This window comes from Melozone crissalis, unplaced genomic scaffold (assembly GCF_028551555.1).
Source record: "Melozone crissalis strain CALT ecotype California unplaced genomic scaffold, PUWL_Pcris_2 ptg000023l_1, whole genome shotgun sequence".
In the NCBI taxonomy this organism is placed as follows: Eukaryota; Metazoa; Chordata; class Aves; order Passeriformes; family Passerellidae; genus Melozone; species Melozone crissalis.
In genome coordinates this window covers 6,343,962-6,365,422 of record NW_026535801.1, presented here as the reverse complement: position 1 = coordinate 6,365,422, position 21,461 = coordinate 6,343,962, and the positions used below count along the sequence as shown (strand labels likewise).

At 45.3% G+C, this 21,461-nt stretch overlaps 1 protein-coding gene across 1 annotated transcript in view; it reads right to left on the bottom strand.

Moving 5' to 3' along the window:
- Positions 1 to 14,931, bottom strand: part of ABCA12 (ATP binding cassette subfamily A member 12) — a 62,280-nt gene extending 47,349 nt beyond the window's left edge. Inside the window, exons 1-10 of the mRNA XM_054277748.1 lie at positions 14,886 to 14,931; positions 14,490 to 14,637; positions 12,156 to 12,244; positions 11,039 to 11,148; positions 10,138 to 10,323; positions 9,134 to 9,312; positions 6,198 to 6,310; positions 5,048 to 5,144; positions 786 to 4,919; positions 49 to 164 (exon numbers count right to left, since the gene is read on the bottom strand). Of these exons, the coding sequence (XP_054133723.1) occupies positions 49 to 164; positions 786 to 4,919; positions 5,048 to 5,144; positions 6,198 to 6,310; positions 9,134 to 9,312; positions 10,138 to 10,323; positions 11,039 to 11,148; positions 12,156 to 12,244; positions 14,490 to 14,637; positions 14,886 to 14,931 (5,218 nt within the window). The remainder of the gene's footprint in view (positions 1 to 48; positions 165 to 785; positions 4,920 to 5,047; positions 5,145 to 6,197; positions 6,311 to 9,133; positions 9,313 to 10,137; positions 10,324 to 11,038; positions 11,149 to 12,155; positions 12,245 to 14,489; positions 14,638 to 14,885) is intronic.
- Positions 14,932 to 21,461: the final 6,530 nt, after the last annotated feature.

Genomic DNA, 21,461 nt, shown 5'->3' with positions numbered 1-21,461 from the left:
AAACACATTGCAGCTCAGGCCCCTGAGCATTAATGAAATCATGATCACCTGTCAATTCCCCATCCTCAGCTTCTGCAGAATTTATTAAACACATCAGGTAAGGGTTATAGCTGTTGTTCGCTGTCACCTGCAAGATGGTGTTTTGAAATTCTAAAAACAGAAATCTGAAAAATAAGATAGGAATTTAAATCAGCTTCACTTTCAAAAACAAGGTATGCATTAGTGAGGGACCTGTCAGCTGTGGATGCTGCTCCTCAGCAGAGTAAATAAGAATTCCAGATGAAAGCCATCTCTCCTAAGTGGGTACCCCCCCCCAGTTTTATTCCATCAGTTCTTTCTGCTGTTATTTCCCAAAGCTGTCATTCACTCTCAAAATAAGAAAACACACTTGAAAAGTTCACATCTATGTGATGGATGCATTACACAGATGGAAAGGCACACCTAAGGGAGACTGAGGATCAAAAATTAGAGAGTCATCCCACAAAGGAAGGTTTTCCCAAGAGCCTACCACTGGTGGTGAGACTCCTTCAGGACTCTGTTCCACTGCATTGATACGTGTGCCAACACACAAAATTTTTTGTTAGTCTGACTTTCAGCTGTACTTTCAGCTCAAGGAGAAGTTTACTCTTCTTCAATTTAACCCACATTACACATTGTGTCCTAAATTACAGTGATTGCAGGCTTAGGTTGTTCCACTGGAAAAAAATTCCACACTTCTCAAGCTGGAATGAGAATGGTGGTCACAACCCATGTATGGAAATACAATTCCCAAATCCCAAACTCACTGTGTGATCAAGCTGGCTGGGGACAGAGTGTGGTCACTCAGAGTCCAAGGCAGGGTCTTGTTGTAAAGGGTTTCTGCCACAACAGTGAAGTGATGAGCAACGACATCAATCACAGTGTCAAAACTGGTTTGGTTGGAGAGAGGAGGTGAACTGGAACTCATATTGAATTCATTTAGCAGGCCAGGGATGTTCAGCGCCTTGAGAATGTAGAAGGTGGCTTCTGTGATTTCTAGAGCTGACAGATCACTGGCAGAGTCACTTGCCACTGCTTCCAACAGCCTTGCAAGGGAAGCTCCTTCAGCTGGGTTCCTTTTGGTGCTGAGGAAGCTGTCAAACACATCCCAGGCACTTGTGTAGTAGCTGCCTATGGTGAGGGTCTGCAGGAGCCTCTGCAGCAGGCTGTGGAGCTCATCCTGTGCCACACTGGAGAGCATGGTCAGGTTAACCCAGCCTGTGGCACTGCCAGAGGGATTCAGGGAGCTCAGCACTGTTTCATTCAGCAGGGCAGGGAGCAGCACGTTCAGAAGCTGGGATGGGGACACATCACCCACATCCTGGGCTGGGATGGGGCACGAGGCATCACCCTGCACCAGCCCCTCCGTGGCTGCACTCAGAGCTCTCACCTTCTCCTGCAGCCACGAGTTTCCCAGCCCAGAGACAAGGTCTAACTTGGAGAGGAAGCTCAGGGACAAACGCAGAGCTCGGGTGAGGCACGACAGCTCCTTGGCAAAGCTCTCCCTGCTGTTGTTGTAGGCAGCAGCAAACTCTGGGGACAGCTGCAGGTTGTTTATGGCCAGCTGGAACAGCCTGCTAAAGGTCTCATTGCTCCCTGTCCCACCCTCCATGCCCAAGGAATGCAAGAGGGGCTTGCAGGGGCTCCTGCCTGAGGCCTCCCTTAGAGTGGCATTTTCAAACAGCACCTCAAGGCCTACGGCAAGCAGATCTTCAAAGGAGCAGTTCTGGAGTGTCCTGTAGCCACTGCTGCTGGGCTCAAGGAAAGGATCCAAGGCTGATCTCAAGAACTCCCAAACTTTTGCCTGTAGTGAGGAATTGTGCTGTGAGGGAGACTGGCTGAACTCCTGCAGCAGCAAATGTGAGAAATTATAGACAGAGTCCATTTTTTCCTCCAATGTTTTGTTTAAGTTGGTGTCATGTAGGACTTTCATTCCTGCTCCCCACATTTCCATCAATCTCTGGGTATGGTTACTGTAAGAGTCAAGTAACAGGCTGAGAGATTCAAGCTCTCTGATGTTATACCTTTCCTGCAAACCTTTCAAAGTTAAGATACCCCTCTGCATGGCCTGCAAGTACGTGGAGATGTTGCTTCCCCTGGAGCCATCTTCATCATACAGCTCAAAGATGGAAGATGCAAAGTTTAGCAGCTGCTTCAGTTCCTCACTGAAAGGAAGGCTGGAGTCATTTTCCAGTGTATTTAGCAGATTTTGTAGCATGTCCAGAAGTGACTGGGCAGTGAGACTGGCTGTATTACTCCAGTTCAAGGATTGCAGACCTTCAGCAATGTGCCAGAAAGCATCAAGTTCATTTTCCTGCCCTCCAGAAGGGAGCTTCTGCAATATCTTAGACAAAGAAGAGATCAGCAGATAATGATCACTGGTATTCACCTTTGCCATGGCACCAAGAAGTTTCTCAAGGGACAAAAGGTGTTCTGCAAAATTTTCAAAAGTTTCAGGGGTTAACAAGAAGTCAGAAAATAATGATGGCACTTTTTCATTTGTGCTGAGATAATTTTCAATGTCTTCGAGCGAGATTGCATCGAGTGCAAGCATTTTGACAACCTCCCATGCATTCTCTGCATTAAAATGAGTCCTGTTTAAAATGATCTCATTCCAAATCACTGCAGCCATAGTCAGAACATCTTGATTTTCTTTTCCATAGGGATTAGAGTAGAACAGTCCTTCACCACCCTCTTCATACAGAGGAAGTATTTCTTGAAACATTCTTTCCAAGTCCAGTGTGTTGTCTGTGGCAGAAGCTGAACTGATAAGGAGTTTTAATGAACTGTACAAATCACTTAGATCTGAGGATTCCATCGCTTCAGTAGAATTCTGAAAGATCTGATGCACCAATGCTTTTCCAGGAGCCACCCCAAAGTCCACGAGGATTAGAGCTTTCTTCATCATTTGCAGGAGCTCCACATATTCACCCACTTCTGTCAGGCTCCATTTGGAGGTGAGCAGGCTGCCAGTGGCGTGCCACAGCCGGGAGAAGTGTCCCCACTCGGGCTGCCTGGAGGCAGCTCTGCCCACCTGCAGCAGCTCATAGAGGCTGCTGTTCCTCATGGAAGCAGCTGCTGGCAGGAGGGAGAACACAGGCAGCCCATCCCAGGCTGCTGAGCTGCCAGAGGGATTCAGGGAGCTCAGCACTGTTTCATTCAGCAGGGCAGGGAGCAGCACGTTCAGAAGCTGGGATGGGGACACATCACCCACATCCTGGGCTGGGATGGGGCACGAGGCATCACCCTGCACCAGCCCCTCCGTGGCTGCACTCAGAGCTCTCACCTTCTCCTGCAGCCACGAGTTTCCCAGCCCAGAGACAAGGTCTAACTTGGAGAGGAAGCTCAGGGACAAACGCAGAGCTCGGGTGAGGCACGACAGCTCCTTGGCAAAGCTCTCCCTGCTGTTGTTGTAGGCAGCAGCAAACTCTGGGGACAGCTGCAGGTTGTTTATGGCCAGCTGGAACAGCCTGCTAAAGGTCTCATTGCTCCCTGTCCCACCCTCCATGCCCAAGGAATGCAAGAGGGGCTTGCAGGGGCTCCTGCCTGAGGCCTCCCTTAGAGTGGCATTTTCAAACAGCACCTCAAGGCCTATGGCAAGCAGATCTTCAAAGGAGCAGTTCTGGAGTGTCCTGTAGCCACTGCTGCTGGGCTCAAGGAAAGGATCCAAGGCTAAATGAAGGAACTCCCAAATTCTTGCCTGTAGTGAGGAATTGTGCTGTGAGGGAGACTGGCTGAACTCCTGCAGTAGAAGACGTGTTAAATTATAGATGGGTTTAATTATGTCTTCACTGGAACCTTCACTGGCACTTGTATAATGAAGGATTTTCATTCCTGTTCTCAGAAGTTCAGACAAGCTCTCCAAGGTTTTATTGTTAAAATTAAAGAAAAGATCTATAGATTTTAATGCACTGACATTATAATTCAGCTGTAAGTCTTTTAAGATGTTCAACGTCTTCTGGATGGCTTGAGTGACTTGTGAGATATTGGCTACTCCAGAGCTTTCCCCAAACTCTTTAAACACAGCTGTTATGAGCTCTGACAGCTGATCCAGCTCCTCACTGAAGACACCACTTGATTTATTACTCAGCTTTTGCAAATGGCTGTTTAGCACCTCCAAGAACTGCCCGTAGGCGACGATGGCTGTGTTATTCCACCTCATGGATCTCAGCTTCTCCCCAATGCGCCAGTAGACGTTCAGCTCATCCCACCAGGCCTCCCCCATGGACTTCTCCACAGCCCTCATCAGCTCAAACACAGGCAGCAGGAGGTACTGATAGCCTACATTTGTGCCCATCATTCTAAAAAACATCTCCTCGAGAGCTAGGAGCTGCTCTGGGAAGTTTCTGTAGGAGTCAGGCTCAAGCAGATGATCAGAAAACACAGATGGGATTTCTTGCAATTCACTCAAACGGTCTCTGAGACCTTCCAGAAGTGATGGTATGCTTGTGGAGAGCAACATTTTGAGAGCATCCTTAGTTTTCAATGTACTAAAATTGGAATTACTTAGGAGAGCTGGATTCCAAAGCTTTGTAGCTAATTTTAAAGCCCTCTGAATTTCTTTCCAGTGGGTCATTGTATTGAAAATGGAAGTCCCATTAAAGTCACTCTGTAATTGCAGTGATGTGAAGTTATAGATTTCATCAATTATTTCCTTATTATATGGTTCCTTTAATTTATAATCATGGTGTGGATTCATTCCCAGTTCAAGAAATGCATACAATTTCTGTAATGTTTCATTCTTCAAATTTCTGAATAGATTTAAGCTTTTTAATTCACTTCTATTCATTTTTTCCTCAAAGCCTTTTAAACGATGTAGATGCTTTTGTATGGCTTCTAAATCATCTGAATTAATGGACCTCTTGGAGAGCTTTCCACCAATCTCTGGTGACTTTATTTTTCTGGAGGGGAACAAAAAAGTGTTTTAGTGAATATGAAATCAATGCAAGTGGAAATGTAAGGTGATTTAGAGCAAAGATCATAGATTTGAATTACACTGTTAGTAATATCCCTTTAGCTAATGTCTCACCTTAGAACTTCCTCCAATTCAGATACTAAAGTGTGATTGTCTCTCCAGTGAACAAAGGAATTACAAATAGATCTGGCCACCCAACTTCTTTCTTTATCTACAACAAAAAATGTGAAAAGAATATTAGTAAAGATCATGTAATTCTGGAACCTGAAAGGTGCTATAATGGCAAATCTATTCAGGACAATATGCACATATGAAGTCAGGCTCCTACCACAAGCCACAATAACCTGGTTACAAATCTGAGTTTTCTTCTGGGGTCTATCTCTTCATGGCCTTTCAAGAGAAGTGAGGATGGCATCCTAGAAGTGCCTTTCTGTGCTGAAATCATTCAGGAACAATTCAATGCTCCTGTGATCTGGATGCTGACAGAGGTCTCCTCCTGCTTTAGGAGCACTTTGCTGTCAGTAATGCAGAGTAAGGTGGCCAAGGATTTATTATGGTTTCTTTCCCTTCATTTAGGGTTGCTTTTTTGCTGCTCACACATAAGCTCTGTCTGCAGCATCATTCATGTCCCCCACAGCCATTTACACTCATCTTGATATCCCCATGTGTTCAATCCTCTCACCAGCCACTTTCCATGTTTTCCCTTCCTGCACACCTCATCTTTCTTCTTACCTACCTCAACTCCCACAATCTCCATGAAACAAGTAGAGAAGGGACTGCAATCTCCATCTGTCCCTTTTAGCATTTAGTTCCTTTCCCTTGCCTGTTCCCAGATCCCCAGTGAGAGGGGGATATCTCTGCTGGAAGGGACAGGGATTTGCAGGAATGGCTCATCTGGATGTAAACAGCTCATTGTGCAGCCCCTGCCTTGCTGCACCAAGCTGAGTTAGAGCCCACAACTAGAGGCAGATTTTGACATCACCCCCCAAAAAAAAGCAAATCAAAGTGAACCATTACTGCTCCCCATTTACACTGAGGCTACAAACTCATGTTAATTCATTGTCTACTGACGAACCCAAGCCTTTTTTACTTTTCCATTTGAAATGAGGCATTTTATTCACATTTGTAAAAAGCTGAAGGAAGAAGCCATTACGCTGAGCCCTGAACAGTGTGCAGTCTGCATGGTTACTCATTAGCCTGCAGTTTGCTTCTCCTCAGCACCACAGGTTTTCAGCAGAGCTATGACTCAATGGAAGAGTCTTACCTTGCTCCAAGCAGTTCAGGGGAAGTGGAGAATCTGTAACCTCATCCTGAACAGTTTTGAATCTATCATCGCTCACCGGAGATGCAGAGACATTCTGAGCTCCCAGCACAACACTGAAGGAGGGGGGAAAACAAGGAAAAATAAATTGTGGTTACAGGTTTATATGCTCTAATAGGAAACAGCTGGAATACAGCCTTTCATTCTTAAAATGTCTGACAGACAAGACATCACCTCTATTTTTAGTGATTTGTTTGATGATGATGCATGAGATACAAACACCAGGGAAAGCCATGGTGGTGTATCAGCACAAACACACGTGTGGCACCCATTAGGTGCACTTTTTCAGAGTTATGTAAAATCTACAGGCCACTAAAATCCAGAAAACACCCAGGTGACACATCAGCCATGTGATTCACTGCTGCAGGGGAATTCCCTCCTAAAAATCCCCAAGAACCAAGGAAACAAGGCTCCAGGGAGAGCAGGGATCCCAGGGGGGAAAACATCTGTGGAAGGAAGACGTGATCAGAAATAACTGGTACCATTTCCAATTCTCCTCTTTCCTTTTTCATGCTGTAATATCCAGGCTGCCAGGGAAGCAAGGAATGTTTTCCAGGCTTAGGAAGGAACAAGCTGATAAGCAGGCATATTGTATCACAGAGGAACTAATTTAAAGGGCTGCCTGCTCAGGTGTGCAGGTTACTGAAAACTTCACTGTGATTTTTAGTCCCTTTTTCTTCTCCTGTATAAAGAGCAGCCTTCACTGTAGCTGTGGGGTCACTGAAATGCACCATGTCTCTCTCTCACCTGCCTCAGGTTGTGCAGGTGACACACAAAGATCTCAGTGGCATGAATAAATACATACTGATCTGTGAGAACAGGCTGCTACTGAGAGCAGAGCACTGGGGATCTCTTCTCTCCTAATTTAACATAATGTCTCCATGCAGGCTTCCTGGGCTTGGTGCTCATCATTTTCATTCTGCAGATGTGCTTGGAAGAGTCTTAGAGGGGAAGAAACCCAGTTACAAATGACATATTTAGCTGAGCAATGGCAGAGCCAAGGAGGAGGCAGGCACAGACTTGCCAAAAATGGATGCACATCACACAGATCAGAAGGCAGCAAACATGGAAACAAGTGTTGTTGCTGCCCTTTTATTTCATTCTTGCAGGGTTTCTGCAGATTTTGGCTGTGGAGGAAAAGCTCAGCTTATATGCTTAGCTGAAAAACTATCTTTCAGCAACAAACAGGAACATTTGCGAAATCAGTCTGCAAACCAGGTTTTTGTGGGCAATAAAATTTGCTGCTAAACTTTCTATAGGATTCATGACTTGGAAGTTACACTGGTGGTGTTTATCACTCGGTTCATACAGATGCAACAATGAGCAAAAGTTCTTTTCTTCTACACCTTCATATTTCAACCACAAAAAAAAAAATCCCTGTACAGCACTTTTTTAGGAGTTCAGTCCTGCCTGAGTAAGAGACGTGGGCAGGCTGGCTAAGATGTGCTTTTGTAAGCATCATTAAAAGTACTATTTGTGCAATCTCTTTGCAATAACTCTTTACTCATGCATTTACAGTGCCAGATGCCAGGGATAAAAGCACTGCACAGCTCTGGTGATGAAATTCTATGTGCCTCTTTGTTGTGCCTATGATAACTTCCCCCAGCTCTGCAGCTGGAGAGCAAAGCAGGGCAGCACAGTAAATATTAATTCTCCCTGGGCACTTAACAGGGCTGGTTCTCAGGCTGGGTTCTGCAAGCCAGTAAATGCAACCAAATGTAATAATCCTGTGACTGAAACAGCAGCATGAACAAAATGCTTCTGAATAAAATTCCAATTCTTGCCACACTGCTGCTGACTCCTTTAAGGATAAGGACATTACAGCTTCCACATGGGTCTCACAATGCAGCATGGAAAATTACCTTGATATTAAATGTACAGGTTTCTAAGTGCCTCAGCAACACACCAGTGATCAAAAGTGAGTCCCTCTAAGCCTGGGTGCAATCAAAGCTTCTACAGCTTCTTTTGGCATCTTAACCCAACTGCTCATGTATGCAAGATAAAAACAAAAAGCAGTCTGAAGACACTCAATTTCTTGGTGTCCTCCATGTACTGTAACAAGCAGGATCAGTCACACATCCAGAAGATGATTTGGAACACAGTCCCTTAATTTTGAGTAACTTGTGTCTTCTGGAGATCAGGAAGAGTTTAGCCAAACTACAGCCCAGGAAAGGGATTTCAAGGCTAAGCCCATTTTAGAAATTTGTATTGCCCTAGGTGCAAACTGCATCAAATATTTCAGTACAGTTAAATAATGCAGTTAAGCCAGCTCTGTTTTCATATAACCACTGAGCAAGTACATAACTGGCACTCTCTTCTTCAAGTCAGATGTGTCAAAGCCCATATGGTAGAAAACCAGGCTCCCTCTCTTCTCTGCTTTCTTGGGACCAGTCTTGAAGGATTAGCCCAGCAGCAGATTAGGAAATCAGTTTTAAAAACCAACATTATGGCTCCCCTACAAGTGCTTGAGGTGTTCCAAAGCAAGCTGAACTTGGCTCTGTGCTTTTCTGGAAAGAAGCAGCTGGCTGCTTTCTTCATCCAGCCAGGAGGGTTTTTCTTCCACCAAAGGCAGTGCCTGTGACTCACCAGCTTTTCCATCTGCACAAGGGCATGACAGTGCCTCTGAGCAGGCTGGGAGAAAACTCAAGAGTTTATATCAAGTTCCCATTAAAAGAATGACACAAGAGTCAGTGAAAAACAACACACTGCTCACAGTCCACAGACACCTTTAGAGATGCATTAGCATGGAGCTGCATCATTCCCCAAACAAATCATGCTTTTAAGGTAACACCTTTCTTTCAAGAAAGATGATGCCCTTAGAGGTCAGTACACAAGCCCAGCAGCTTTCAGTGCTTCTCCTGCCATTTTCTCTGTTTTACCTGCTTGGATTCTGAAGGAAATCAATGATGTCTCGCAGCTGCATGTTGTCCTGAAACACATCTGGGGCCAGCAAAAGCAGGTGCCACAGGGAGGTGTCATTCTGCACTTGGGAGATGAGTGTCAGAAATGAGACCATTTCATTGACAAAAGTCTCCTGGTACTCTGGGTTGTGCTGCACCTTAACAAACAAAAATGTAAGGAATTATTTAAGAACCAGAAGAAATTATTTATTAACCAGAAGTCTTGCTGCAGGGGGGTACTTCTATGTTTTTTAGCTGCAACTGCACTTGCATGCAAGCTTGCAAACAATACATTCAAAGGACAGGTAATAACTGAGAGTGTGACTGTGTTTTACCTTCACACCCCAGGCTGTACAATAAATTCTTTGCTCAGACAAGCCCTACAATTCACAATGTCCTAAAGAGTCCAAAGACTAGGAACATAAGAAAATTAATATCAATTCTAACCTTGGCTAAGAAAAAAAAAAAAAAAAAAAAAGAAGAAGAAGAAGGCTTTATCTTTAAAGGATTAATTTGCTTTAATTATATTGCTTTCCCAAAGACAAGTACTGCTTCAATCATGAATTGCTGGATCAGATGCAGGAGTCACTGGATGAAGTGATACTGCTGAGGTAATACACAATTAAATTTATTGCCTTCCCAAGGTTTAAACACTCTTATTTACACCACATCCTCATGCTGTTCTACTGACCTGCAAAGAAAGAGGAGAAGCAAGGCCCAGGCATGGTGAGAACCCTTGGTAGCCATGAGCTGATGGCTGGATGACCCTTGGCTTTCCAAGCCATGTTCTCAGCTTGGAGGTGTCTGGCTTAACCCCATGCACAAGAATTCACTCATCCTTACTGTGCCCCACTTGCACTTGGGCACAGAGATGAGCAACTCCTGCCCACGAGGGGCCGTGTTGTAGCTCCAAACCCTGCCTGATGTGTCTGAACTGCCACAGCTCCCAGCTGCAGCCCCCAGGGAAGGCCCCAGGCACTCACCTGGGACAGCTGGGTCCTGAACTCCTGGGCAAAGGCCTCCAGAAGTGAGGAGTTGGTGAAGCAGAAGGTGTGGTGGATGTTGGCTGCCATGCTCCCTCCCGTGGCACCGGGATGTGCCAGGTACCGCGACAAGAGCTGGCACAGCAGGGCCCTGAGGCTCCCTGCAGTGGAGTGCTGGGGCTGTCTCTGGAAGAACAACAGACATTCAGGGGGGCTGTAAAACAAGATTGTATTTGGGATGGTGCTAAATGCAGTGATGAAACTTATTTAAGGGATAGCAGTAAATGAAAAACACTGTGGTTACAGCATAGACAGAATTCTAACAGCTGAACAGTTTCACTAAAACCCTTCAAGTTCCTCATCTATTACCAAGAGAAATGTGTGCTTAAGGGTTTGTAGGCCTTGACACCAAACCACAGAAGCAGCGTCCACTGCATTGTAACAAATTTCTATTACAAAGGAATAGATTCTATAAATATTAAATACCTATACAATAAACACACAGTGCCTCTGATGCCACTGCAGGACTAGAATGGGCAAATAAATACTTAAATGTCAAAGCCTCTGACATAATATTTTTAATTTCATAAGAAAGAAAATATACTGCAAATATCTTAACTCCACAAGTTCTGAACAAAGTATCTCAGGGTATTTATATATATTTTGTATTTCATGATATTATGTCTCAAGGTTTGCCTGGTTTCTGCCTAGAGGATAAAAAATTCACCACAAAGCTTAAAAATCCACCCACAGTCACTGTGTTTCCAAAATAAAGCTCATTCACATAATAAGGGAGATCCTAAAGCAATAAAAGCTGTGTCTTGGTACTTTGAGCTTCTAATTCTTTAAATATGAGAATGCACAATGTTCATACTCAGCCATTATGCAAATACAGACTTACCTTCCCAAAATTGAAGATCTTGTTGAACGTGTGGTTGCTGGAAGTCAAGTTGGATGATGGTGAAACATTCTGAAGGTTTTTCTCTCCATGAGATACCAAATCCCCAAATGCTGCAACAACAGTTTGAAACACTGTATTTCACTTACAGCTTTTCAAACTTCTTTGCTCCATAAAAGCAGGACACAGGACAGCTACCTACAGCTTTGGGTGCATTATCAATCTGTTCCCAAAGGTACAGCCAATGGTTACCTGTAAGTACTTTAGGGTTTTTTTCTGATATAATGAAATTCTGGATGACACTGTAACTTGTTATATGGGGCCACGACCTATCATTTTAAATTTTACTTTAAAATAAAATGTAGAACTGAGTTCCTCCCTGACCATCAGCATGAGTCAATAGTTCCCATAACTGTTCATTGATTTGTTTTTCCCCTCCCCACGCCTCTGCACTTGGTCCCTTTTGCATTCTGCCTTTTTCTGTCTGTGCACCACAGAGGGTGCTGGCAGGAATGCTAATTGGAACAGTGAATGGCTGGAGCAGAACAGGCAAATGCAAATCTGTAATCATTCATTTCATCGTGAGCTCCCTGCAGAAAGGACTATCCATCACGATGGCTTGCAGATTGTACCAGCCATTACCATCAATAAATAATAATTGTAATGATTTTATGGAAACTTCCAGGCTGAAAGTTCCTTCAGGAAAGAGAATCACATCGGAGGAGAACATCACCAACAATAAATATCCACTCTGGCACAGAAGACAACTTATTTGCTGGATTACTGTGGATAAAATCCCGTTTGAAAAAAAAAAATCATAAGCTGTTTATGGAGAATTTGTGGGTAGTGAAAGGGCAATATTCCATAAACAGCCAGGTCTCTAATTAATGTCCAATCAATCTGTGATCTTGCATTGCTCCTGTGAAACACAACCATTTCATCCTGGTTTCTTGGCCAAATTCCAAAGTCTTCTCTACAGCTACTTGTACTTGTCCCCAAGAATTTACACTATGTTGTGGCCATTGTCACGTGCCTCTATGAAACACATAAATCATTTCAGCAGTGCTCTAAGAACTGCAGCTCTGTCCAGAGATCTTCAAAAGAGCAGTGAGTAACCTACCCAGTGAAGCACTCCTGCTTTCAGGAACCTCTGCACTCCATGGCGATGGCTGCCTGTCCTTGGCTACGCTGGATGAGCTCCTGCGCTTGCTGGGAGGAAAAAGAAAAGAAGAAAAAAGGAAAAAAAATAAGAGACAACTGTAACAACTGCCAGAATTTCATATAATTAACTTGCTGCTTTAACTCAGAATGTGTCTGTGGCTGGATTTCACGGCAAGTGTGTTGAAATCTGGGTTATGCAAAAGCCTGGTTCCTTCTGGAGGCCTGGCACGTCTCTTGGGGAAGCAAAAGTACAGAACTCCATGGCTGTAAAGTGTGTGGCCTTACCAAGAAATCCTTCCAGACAACAGGACCTTACTCATCCTTCCCAAACATTCCACTACAGGAGAAAAGGCTGCTGAGCTTGGCTTTTGGACTTGGTTCCCTTTTATTAAGGGAAATTTCAAGCAACCTTACCATGCACACCTTGGTAAATGCCTCTGAGGAACAGAATCAAAGGGGAGACCTTGCCCATTTTCCCTGCTGACCTCTGGTTATACATAGTTTTAGGGCAAGTTATAAAACAGCTTAACAAGAGCTTCAGTGAGTTGCACAATGGGAGGGAGAGGAGAAAACCAGCCTGGATTAGCTGAATATTACAAAACAACAGATCCAGGTAGTGAAGGGTCACAGCTCAAACACTTTGTGACAAACTCACCAATGAGGATCCTGCACCCCTGAGGCAGAGCTGCACCTATTCATCTGGAGCCTTCCCCTCCCCAAGGAATCTTTTCCTGAGGTTTCACACTCTGCTGCAACCTGCTAGTTTTGGTGTGGCTACTTAATAGTTGGTGGTTTTCCTTGTAGAACACACCAAGGCTGACACTGACCATGCAAGGGGAGGAATGGCCACATATCTATAATGATACTTCCCACACACAATCTCAAGCATCAAAAGTGGTCAAGATGCTTGTTAATAACTCATGTTCTTGATATAAAATTTGGCCAAGTCCTTTGGTTTTCATTTGGCAGGAAAAGCCACTTACTTCCTAAACAGCTTTTCAGAAACCAAAAGCAGAAAGCAAGGAGGATTTGTAGCTATTCAAACCCATGGAAGACCTCCAGCCTTGGCACTAGAAGCTCCCATTTCTTCATTTCAATACCCCAAATGAACCATTGTCTAACATGCCCAGGGAAAAACAATGACACTGAGGAACAGAGCTGTGAATCCAGGCATCCAGTCTCCATGTGGCTTTGCCTTCCCTCCTCTCTTCTGCTGCATGACCTTGAATTTAATTAGGATTCACCTTGTGCAACTTCAGTTGCCCACATCCTTAATCATCCTTCCCACCCATGGAGAGATTATGATCACTGAATTGGCCTGGGAAATGACTCCCTCTGAACTAAGGAGGACCCTTAAGGAGCCACCAAACCCAGGACTGCCTGATGTGCTCTCTGGTGGGGCCCATTTTACTCTTCAGAATCTCAACCTCTTGCCAGGGGGGATTTGAGACTCTGACTATGAAGCAGCCTCTCACCTAAAAGCAAAGATGAGTAACCAGGGCCATTGTGAGATGCCCAGATTTTTAGCTCTCCATGAAGCAGCCAGGCCTCAGCATGGCATGTTCCCCAGGGGTCTGTCAGAACTGGGCAGCCAAGGTGTAGAAACCACCCTGGCTGGCAAGCCTCAAGGCAAATCCTGTTTGACTTTAACTGGAACATCAAGAAGTTGAAATGGTCCCACTGAACATTTCCATTTCAGCAAATGGACATTCCAACAAAACATGCCCAGCCAGCTCCATGCTGCAAATCTCTGTGCTTTTGTGGGCAAAAATTGTTTCTGCATTTTCATGTGTTTCCCAACATGTTTGATGGCCTGCAGAGAGGACACCCATTCTGGAGGACGTGCTCAAAGAGCAGCTGCTCCAGAACTAACATCCAAACTTCCAGGCAAAGCATCCTGAACTGATCCCTCTCAGTGGCAGATCAGCATTCTGGGCTGCTCTGGGTGCAAGTCTTATCACTGATCTGACCCACAGCCATGCACAAACATGTTCTTCTGCTTTGATCCGGGTGAGCTGAGGAATTTTCTCAAGGAGCAAAATTCCCTTCAGTAGAAGATTCAAGCCTGAATCAGTGGACACATTACTGAGAGCTGTCCCTAATGTGATTATTTCTGAAGTGTCCAGTTGCAGCTGATATTTTAAGTGTCAGACATCTGCTAGTACAGGTAGTTGAGGTATATCTGTTGGGACAAACTTGTACATATACACAGACATGCAGGGATGCTCCCTCCCCCTCAAAACAGGCTTTGTTTTACACCTCCTAACACCAGGAAATATTCAGATTCCCTTACAGTCTGAGGGGTGAGATGTCAGTAAGTCTTGGCAGCAGATCTTCTGGTGTGTATGGCGTGCCCTTACACCTGGCATCGGAATCACACAGCACCGTCTGCAGGAACGGGAAGAAGCCTGCACTGGGAAGGTTTCGGGGTGCAAGGTAACCTGGAGGGAGAAAGAGAGACAAAATGCCATTATGATGATGAGGACATGCACTTTTTGGCCATGTTTCTGTCAGGATGTGCTATTTCCTCTTCCTAAACAACAGGACACATTCTCAGTTCCACTGAGGCTCCTTTCACTGACTCCACCCTGGCAGTATCATCTGCCAAATCCCACTGCAAGCACCTCCTCAACACTGACAAAGCCATCACAGGTTATTTAATCACAGAATGGTTTGGCTTGGAAGAAACCTTGAAGGTAGCCCAGTTCCAACATGCCTGCCATGGGCAGGGACATGTCCCACTAGACCCAGTTGCTCAGTGTCCCAGTTAATGGGAAGAAGAGCCAAGCTATTTGTTCATAGGATACCTGCTGATCCTGAAACAACTGCATGTTCCCTCCCTTCTCTCCCAAATCCAACAACAGGCAAGAAAAGACAAAATCCTCCGTGGATTAAGGTATCCTAATTCTGCCTTTAAAAAATAAAATAAAGTGAAAGCAGGCACATGGCCAGAGTAACCTAAAGCACCCATGAAAACATGTTCTCCAAGACTTGTGGGATTGTTTTCTACACAAAGCCACGATCTTCATTTCCAAGCCAGGAAATAAAATGCATTGCCAAACACTGCACTCACTGCTGCTGTTCAAACAGGGCTTTGTCTCAGCTTTTACCTCAGGAAGGGGCAATGAATCCAGGACCAACAAGCATCCTTTGCCTTTTGAGCAGAGCTGCCCCGGGAAGGCAGAGGAGCCATCCATCACCACCACCCCCCGTGCGTCCTCCCAGCTCACAGCAGCTCCAGCACCATGTGCCTGGTGACCTGGGATGCTGGCAGGCAGTGCTGAGGGATGGGATGTGTGTCCCTGTGTCCATTTCTCCAGCCACAGAGTGGACCTGAGCAATGAGACACTCTGGGAGTGTTGGATGTGCCTCTTGCCCCGTGCTGCTCACTGCCAGCCCGCAGAGTTCACGGCTGCTCTTCCTCTCGCAGACAAACGCTCTCATAAATCTCCAAACTCTTTTGCTGGATCACAGCAACATATTATTTAAAATAATCATTTGGAAAATTACCTGGCAAAGGACATTGCTATTATTTCTGCTATGGAAGGGAGCCAGATTTGCTGAAGGCCTGCGGGCAGGCTTGTGGTAATTGATTACCTTGCTCTTTAGTCTCCAAAGATGACCTGAGACTCTCTCTCAGGCACAGCTTTATCTCTCACCCCTCCAGCAAGGACACAGAACTACATTTGTACAACATTTACTCATTATAGCAGTGGTCAAACCCCAGGTGCTCCCAGAGGGCTTAGCAGGGGTAGGTGGATTCCAGGGCTGTTGGTCTCCTTGATGGAGAGTGGATTTTCCTGAGCTTTCCTCAGCACGGTTGGTTGCTGCATTTTTGGGTCAGAACACAAAAGCTCATGGTTTGGCATAGGAATTCCCATTGCTTTGGCCAAAACAGCAACCAGCACAGAGGGCTCTGAGACCTGCAGAGGTACAGGCACCCACTTTGATGGTGGTGTGATTCTCAGTGGAGAGTTAGGAGTACAAGAGAAAATTAAAGAACATGAAGAAGGCTCCCTGCTGTGGGGAGCTTCCCCAACACTCCCTGCATCCCTCAAGCCACCTCAGGAATTACACCCTCCCTCCCTCTCTCCCTCAGGAGTTACACAGCTGGCTGAACCAGCTCCCAGTAACCTCAGAGCACCAAGGCAGCAAAAGAGCTCCCTTATCCCTCCAGGCAGAACTTCTGCTGTTGGGGCCACAGGACCAAGCATCCACCACTCTAAAGGTTTTGCAGGGTAATTAATCTGCTGCCCATGAGGGAAACTTTAGAGCAGGGCACTTTAATCTGGAAGCATCCTTGAGTGAATATCCCTGTCATGTCTGCAGTGTTTGCCCTTTGGGATCACCAATTACAACCCTGCCCAGCGTTCTGCACACATGGGCACTTTGCTCTCATCTTCCTTCTCATCTCCCACACCCTCATTGCCATGCAGGGCATTGACTTGCACACCAATCCAAAAATGCACACCACAGACCTCACTGGATCAGTGTCCCTACCAAAATGAAGCTTCAAAGATGTGGGAAGCCATGGGGCCTGGGATGGAGGGCTTAGCCACAGGGATGTGTAGGAACTCCACCCTTCACTGCCCTCCACACCTACCCACATCCACACAGCTCATGTCTCTTAGCAGACCAGGAGCAGCCAAAGCTGTGTAACTCCTCAGGGGAAGGCTGAAAGGGGAAGACAAGAATGGGTCTGGAGAGCACTGGTCTTCTCCAGAGACATGCCAGATGTTTACAGAGGTGATAAAGCAAGAGATCCTGATGCATCCAGATCAGAGGAAGACCCTTCCTTGAGGTACAAGTACAGCAATAACAAATTCTAGAATTATGAACTATGGGAGGAATTTGGAAGGACTTAGAGCACAGGTAGTGTCAGTGTGTGGATTTTGAAAGCAAGAGAATTTTTTTATGCCCAAGCAGTGGTGAAACAACCCTAAATGGACTCAAAGAATTGGACTGAAAGGTGGCACACTTTGAACTAAGTGGGCAATTAAACAATCAGCTGCTCTATCACAGTGAAGTGTTCAGGAACAGAACACATCACTGGTATCGTACAAAAGGTTCTTCTTTTTCTTTTGAAACAGCAGCCCCAGATACAAAGAGCCAGGAATTTGTGATCTGAAGTTTGGAAGTGCTGCCACTGGTGGTGGTGCCACAATGCCTGTGAGGACATTGCTGGCCCATGAGGTTGAGGCACTCGGTGAGGCTCTGCCAGCTCTCAGCAGATGCTGAGCAGTTTGCTGGCAGCTGGATGCAGCCATGGGTCTCCTGATCCATCCCTGAGTCACAAACCAGTGCCACCCCATGATGCTCCTGGCACAGGAGCAGTGGCAATGCCAGGGAGGACTCCTGTGGAAGAGGCCTGGGCTCTGACAGCACTTAGAGAATTAATGAAGTTTTTTGAGAAAGACCATGACGCAGAAAACCCAAAATGTCTGGGCCAGATTCCCACGTGGTGTGAGTTAGACCCAAGCTGGTTTCCAGCCCTGCATCCTGCAAAGAAGGAATTCACTGATGCCAAGGTGATCCATGAGATTTATACTATCTCCCTGCTCCTTCCTCCTGCCCTCCATCCCTTTGAGGATGAGGAGATGTGACCCCACAGAGCCATAGGGGCTGTCCTGCCCACCCAGATGAACTCCCCACCTTGCCCTGAGTTTGCAATACCTCTCCAAAGGGTTCCAGGTTCCTCCTCCTCTCCTTTGTTCCTGCCTTTGGGGTGGAGGTTCTTTCTCCTCCCTTTACACCTGCTGCTCTTTGGCTCCTTTGTGATTTTCATGCTCTCTGCTCTTTATGATCAGTCCATCAACCTGATGTGATCAGATCACAGTGCTGATTTTTAATTTATTAAATAAGGAGGTGGAAGTGGAAGGTCTGTGGCTGAGCAAAACCAGCTTGCCCAGTCTTAATAAGCATGGAAGTGGATTGTGTCTGCTCTGGGCTGGTCTTACTGCAGAGCCAAATTCCCAGAGCCAGATGAATTCCCTGCTGGCCCTGTAACCCCTGCATGGATGGCCAGGGAGGAAGCTGCTCCAGATCTCCACACTGACCTGTCCCTGCCTTGGCTGAGGTTTATCCAGCACACCAGTGACACCAGTGCACAACCTAAGCACCAGCTAGCAAGTGTGACAGAAGGAGAGTTGTACCTGCTGTCTGTAAAATTTAAAGGACAGTCTTTCCATGGTGATAGTTTCCCTGAAGGGTAACACCCCCACAAGAAACTTTTGCTGTATTTCTACTGTTGGAAACCCCTTTGTTTTCCACAGGCAGCTCCTTCTCCCACTCAAACCTATGGCAATGCCATACCCAAGCCCCAACTTTATGATCCCACATCATACACATAACAGAGCAGATCCACAACACATAACAAACATTTTTTTTAATCCTCCCACTGCCTTTAGCTTTAAACCTCCTAATTTGCTAAAACTCCAATTTCCCTTGAAGGGTTCCATTATCAGTGCCCATGAGTCAAGGGGGAGAGATCACTGCACCCCCTGCTGCCACATGTCTGAGCTGAGAGATCACCCTCTCACATTTCTGGCCAAATTGACACCTCTACAACCAAAATCCAAGCCCAGATCTGTATCCTGATAGCAAAGCCTGACTCTGGGTCTGCCAGCAGCAGAATCCCAAGTGCAGAGGCTTTCACTGCGTGTTCAGACAGAGAGTTTTGATTTCCTGTCCCCACTGAGAGAAGGGCTCAGGAACTGAAGGAAAGAGGCATCCCAAAGGGCAGAGGAGGCCAAGGGCTCAGAGCTGCATGGGCTGGTTCTCCCTGTTCTGTAGCATCTAACCACATCTCCAAGAGCTGGAGAGAAACAAGGCATGCAGAGCAGTAACAACAAACATAAGATACCAATTAATGCATGCATGCCACTGGTAATTCTGGATTTCCCCTATTTGCTCTCATTCAGAATAAAAAAAGAAAATTAATTTCTCCTATTTTTCTCAATGTTGTAACTTCCCTTCAACACGAGCAAAACATTTTGTTTTCTTCAGGTAAAGGTGCTTGGTATAATACCAATGAGAAATGTCAGGGTGGCTCTAAATGTCATACAAGAGGGATGACAATGACTATTTCACTGTGGTCTAGAAGATTAATTGAAACTGACCCAAATGTTTAAACCTAAATGGACCATGTTTCACGTTGCCACATTGATTTTGCTGCTTCCACTGCTCTGAGGTTTGTGGTATTTGCATTATAGCTGAGTCCAGCCATTTGCTGATCCAGCCAGGAATTCAGCAGATCAGCACCATGACCACAGCAGCCCCCAGCTGAGTTCTTCTGGTTTCTACCCACCTCTAGTTTAGGGTTGTATCACCACTACTTGGGCATGAAAAAAATTCAATTGCCTTCAAAATGCACACATTTTGACACTACCTATGCTCTAAGTCCTTCCAGATTCCTCCCATAGTTCATAAAAAATCCATATAAATCTAAACTCTGGTGAAATGGAGGCACTAATGAGCCAATGGTTTCATTAGAAAGTATTTGTGTTTAATTGGAAATGCATTCAATCATTGCCAAATCATACAAGGCAACAACATAACTGGGACTTTTCAGCTAGGGAAAAAGTAGTCAAAAAGTGGTTTGGTAAAGAAATGAATAAAGTTAGGAATCAGTGAGTAAAAGGGTGAAAAAATGTTCACTCCTCACAACACAGGGACAGCAAAACGCAGTGAGATCAGGGCATAACCAACAAACAGGACTGAAAACAGATTTTTGGAACAAATATCAAAACGTTGTAGAACTTGCTGCCATGGTAAGACATTGATTTAAAAAAATTAGACAAATTCACAAAAATAGATTTGTCAGCAGCTACTAAAATGATCACATGGATCAAACCCCTTCAGCTCCTGGCTGAAGAAAGCTTAAAACTTTCAGGATTTTTGTAGTGGAGGGAGCACTCTGTGCTGTGTTCCTACACACCCCTGAGCAGTGGGGTCTAACCCAGAGCAGCAAAAGACCCCAAACTGTTTATCAGCTGTGATCCATATTTATCTCAAGAGTCACAAAAACTCCCAGTGAGAATATGTCCTGCTCTGGTCACCGCCTCCCAACTTTGTGTGCCAAATGTTTGGCTGTGTTTGTGCACACACAACCTTCTGGCTCCCCCTCTAGTCTATTTCTCATTAAAATTTAAATTTTAATTTCTGCTTTTTTTCAACAGCCAAAACGACAAAAGTGCCTGTTTCATGACATGACAAAGACCCTGCTTCACTTCAATCACATGCAACTGTCCATTTCCAACTTTGTTCCCATCTATTTCTCAGTAACAATTTAAGCTGCCTATTTTTATTTTTTTTATTGTACAAAGCTTTATGCTAATGCTACGACTTTGAATCTCTCTCCAAAAACTAAACCAAATCATCAAATCTATGGGATGGGATTAATTTTTAAGCAGGGCACTCTTTATACATGAACACCCAGTTGGTTCATGCCTTACCTATTAAAACAGAATCTTTAATTGCCCTGGCACTTCTATTGCTGTGACATTTCCATGCAATTTTTTTTTCTAATCTCTAATCTGACCCTCCCCTGGCACAATTGAAGGCCATTTCCTCTCATCTTTTCACTTGAGATATGGCAGAACAGACTGATCCCCACCTCATACAGCCTCCTTTTGCATCTCCTGATTTTTGAAATGGAAGCACAGCAGGACCCCAGATAAATCCATCCAAGCCCCCTGGACACCCAGTGTGGCTGGGTGAGATTTAAAGCCTTGCATTTTTTTATCTTTACAGCCACAGGACCCTTGTTTTCTCATGATGTCCTGCAATCAAAGCAGCAGACAACTCACAGCCACACTCCTCCCTCCCTCTGTGGCCTCCATGGAAGAAACATTTCATTTTGTTGCCCAATTCTTCCCCCAAGCACTTCAGGCTCTGCAGTAAGACCAGCCCAGAGCAGACAGAATCCACTTCCATGCTTATTAAGACTGGGCAAGCTGGTTTTGCTCAGCCACAGACCTTCCACTTCCACCTCCTTATTTAATTAATTAAAAATCAGCACTGTGATCTGATCACATCAGGTTGATGGACTGATCATAAAGAGCAGAGAGCATAAAAATCACAAAGGAGCCAAAGAGCAGCAGGTGTAAAGGGAGGAGAAAGGACTTCCACACCAAAGGCAGGAAAAAGGAGAGGAGGTGGAGCCTGGAACCCTTCAGAGAGGTATTGCAAACTCAGGGCAAGGTGGGGAAATGACAGAGAGCTGAGGAGGCTCACAGTGCTAGGAAGGGATTCTCCACTGCCTGAA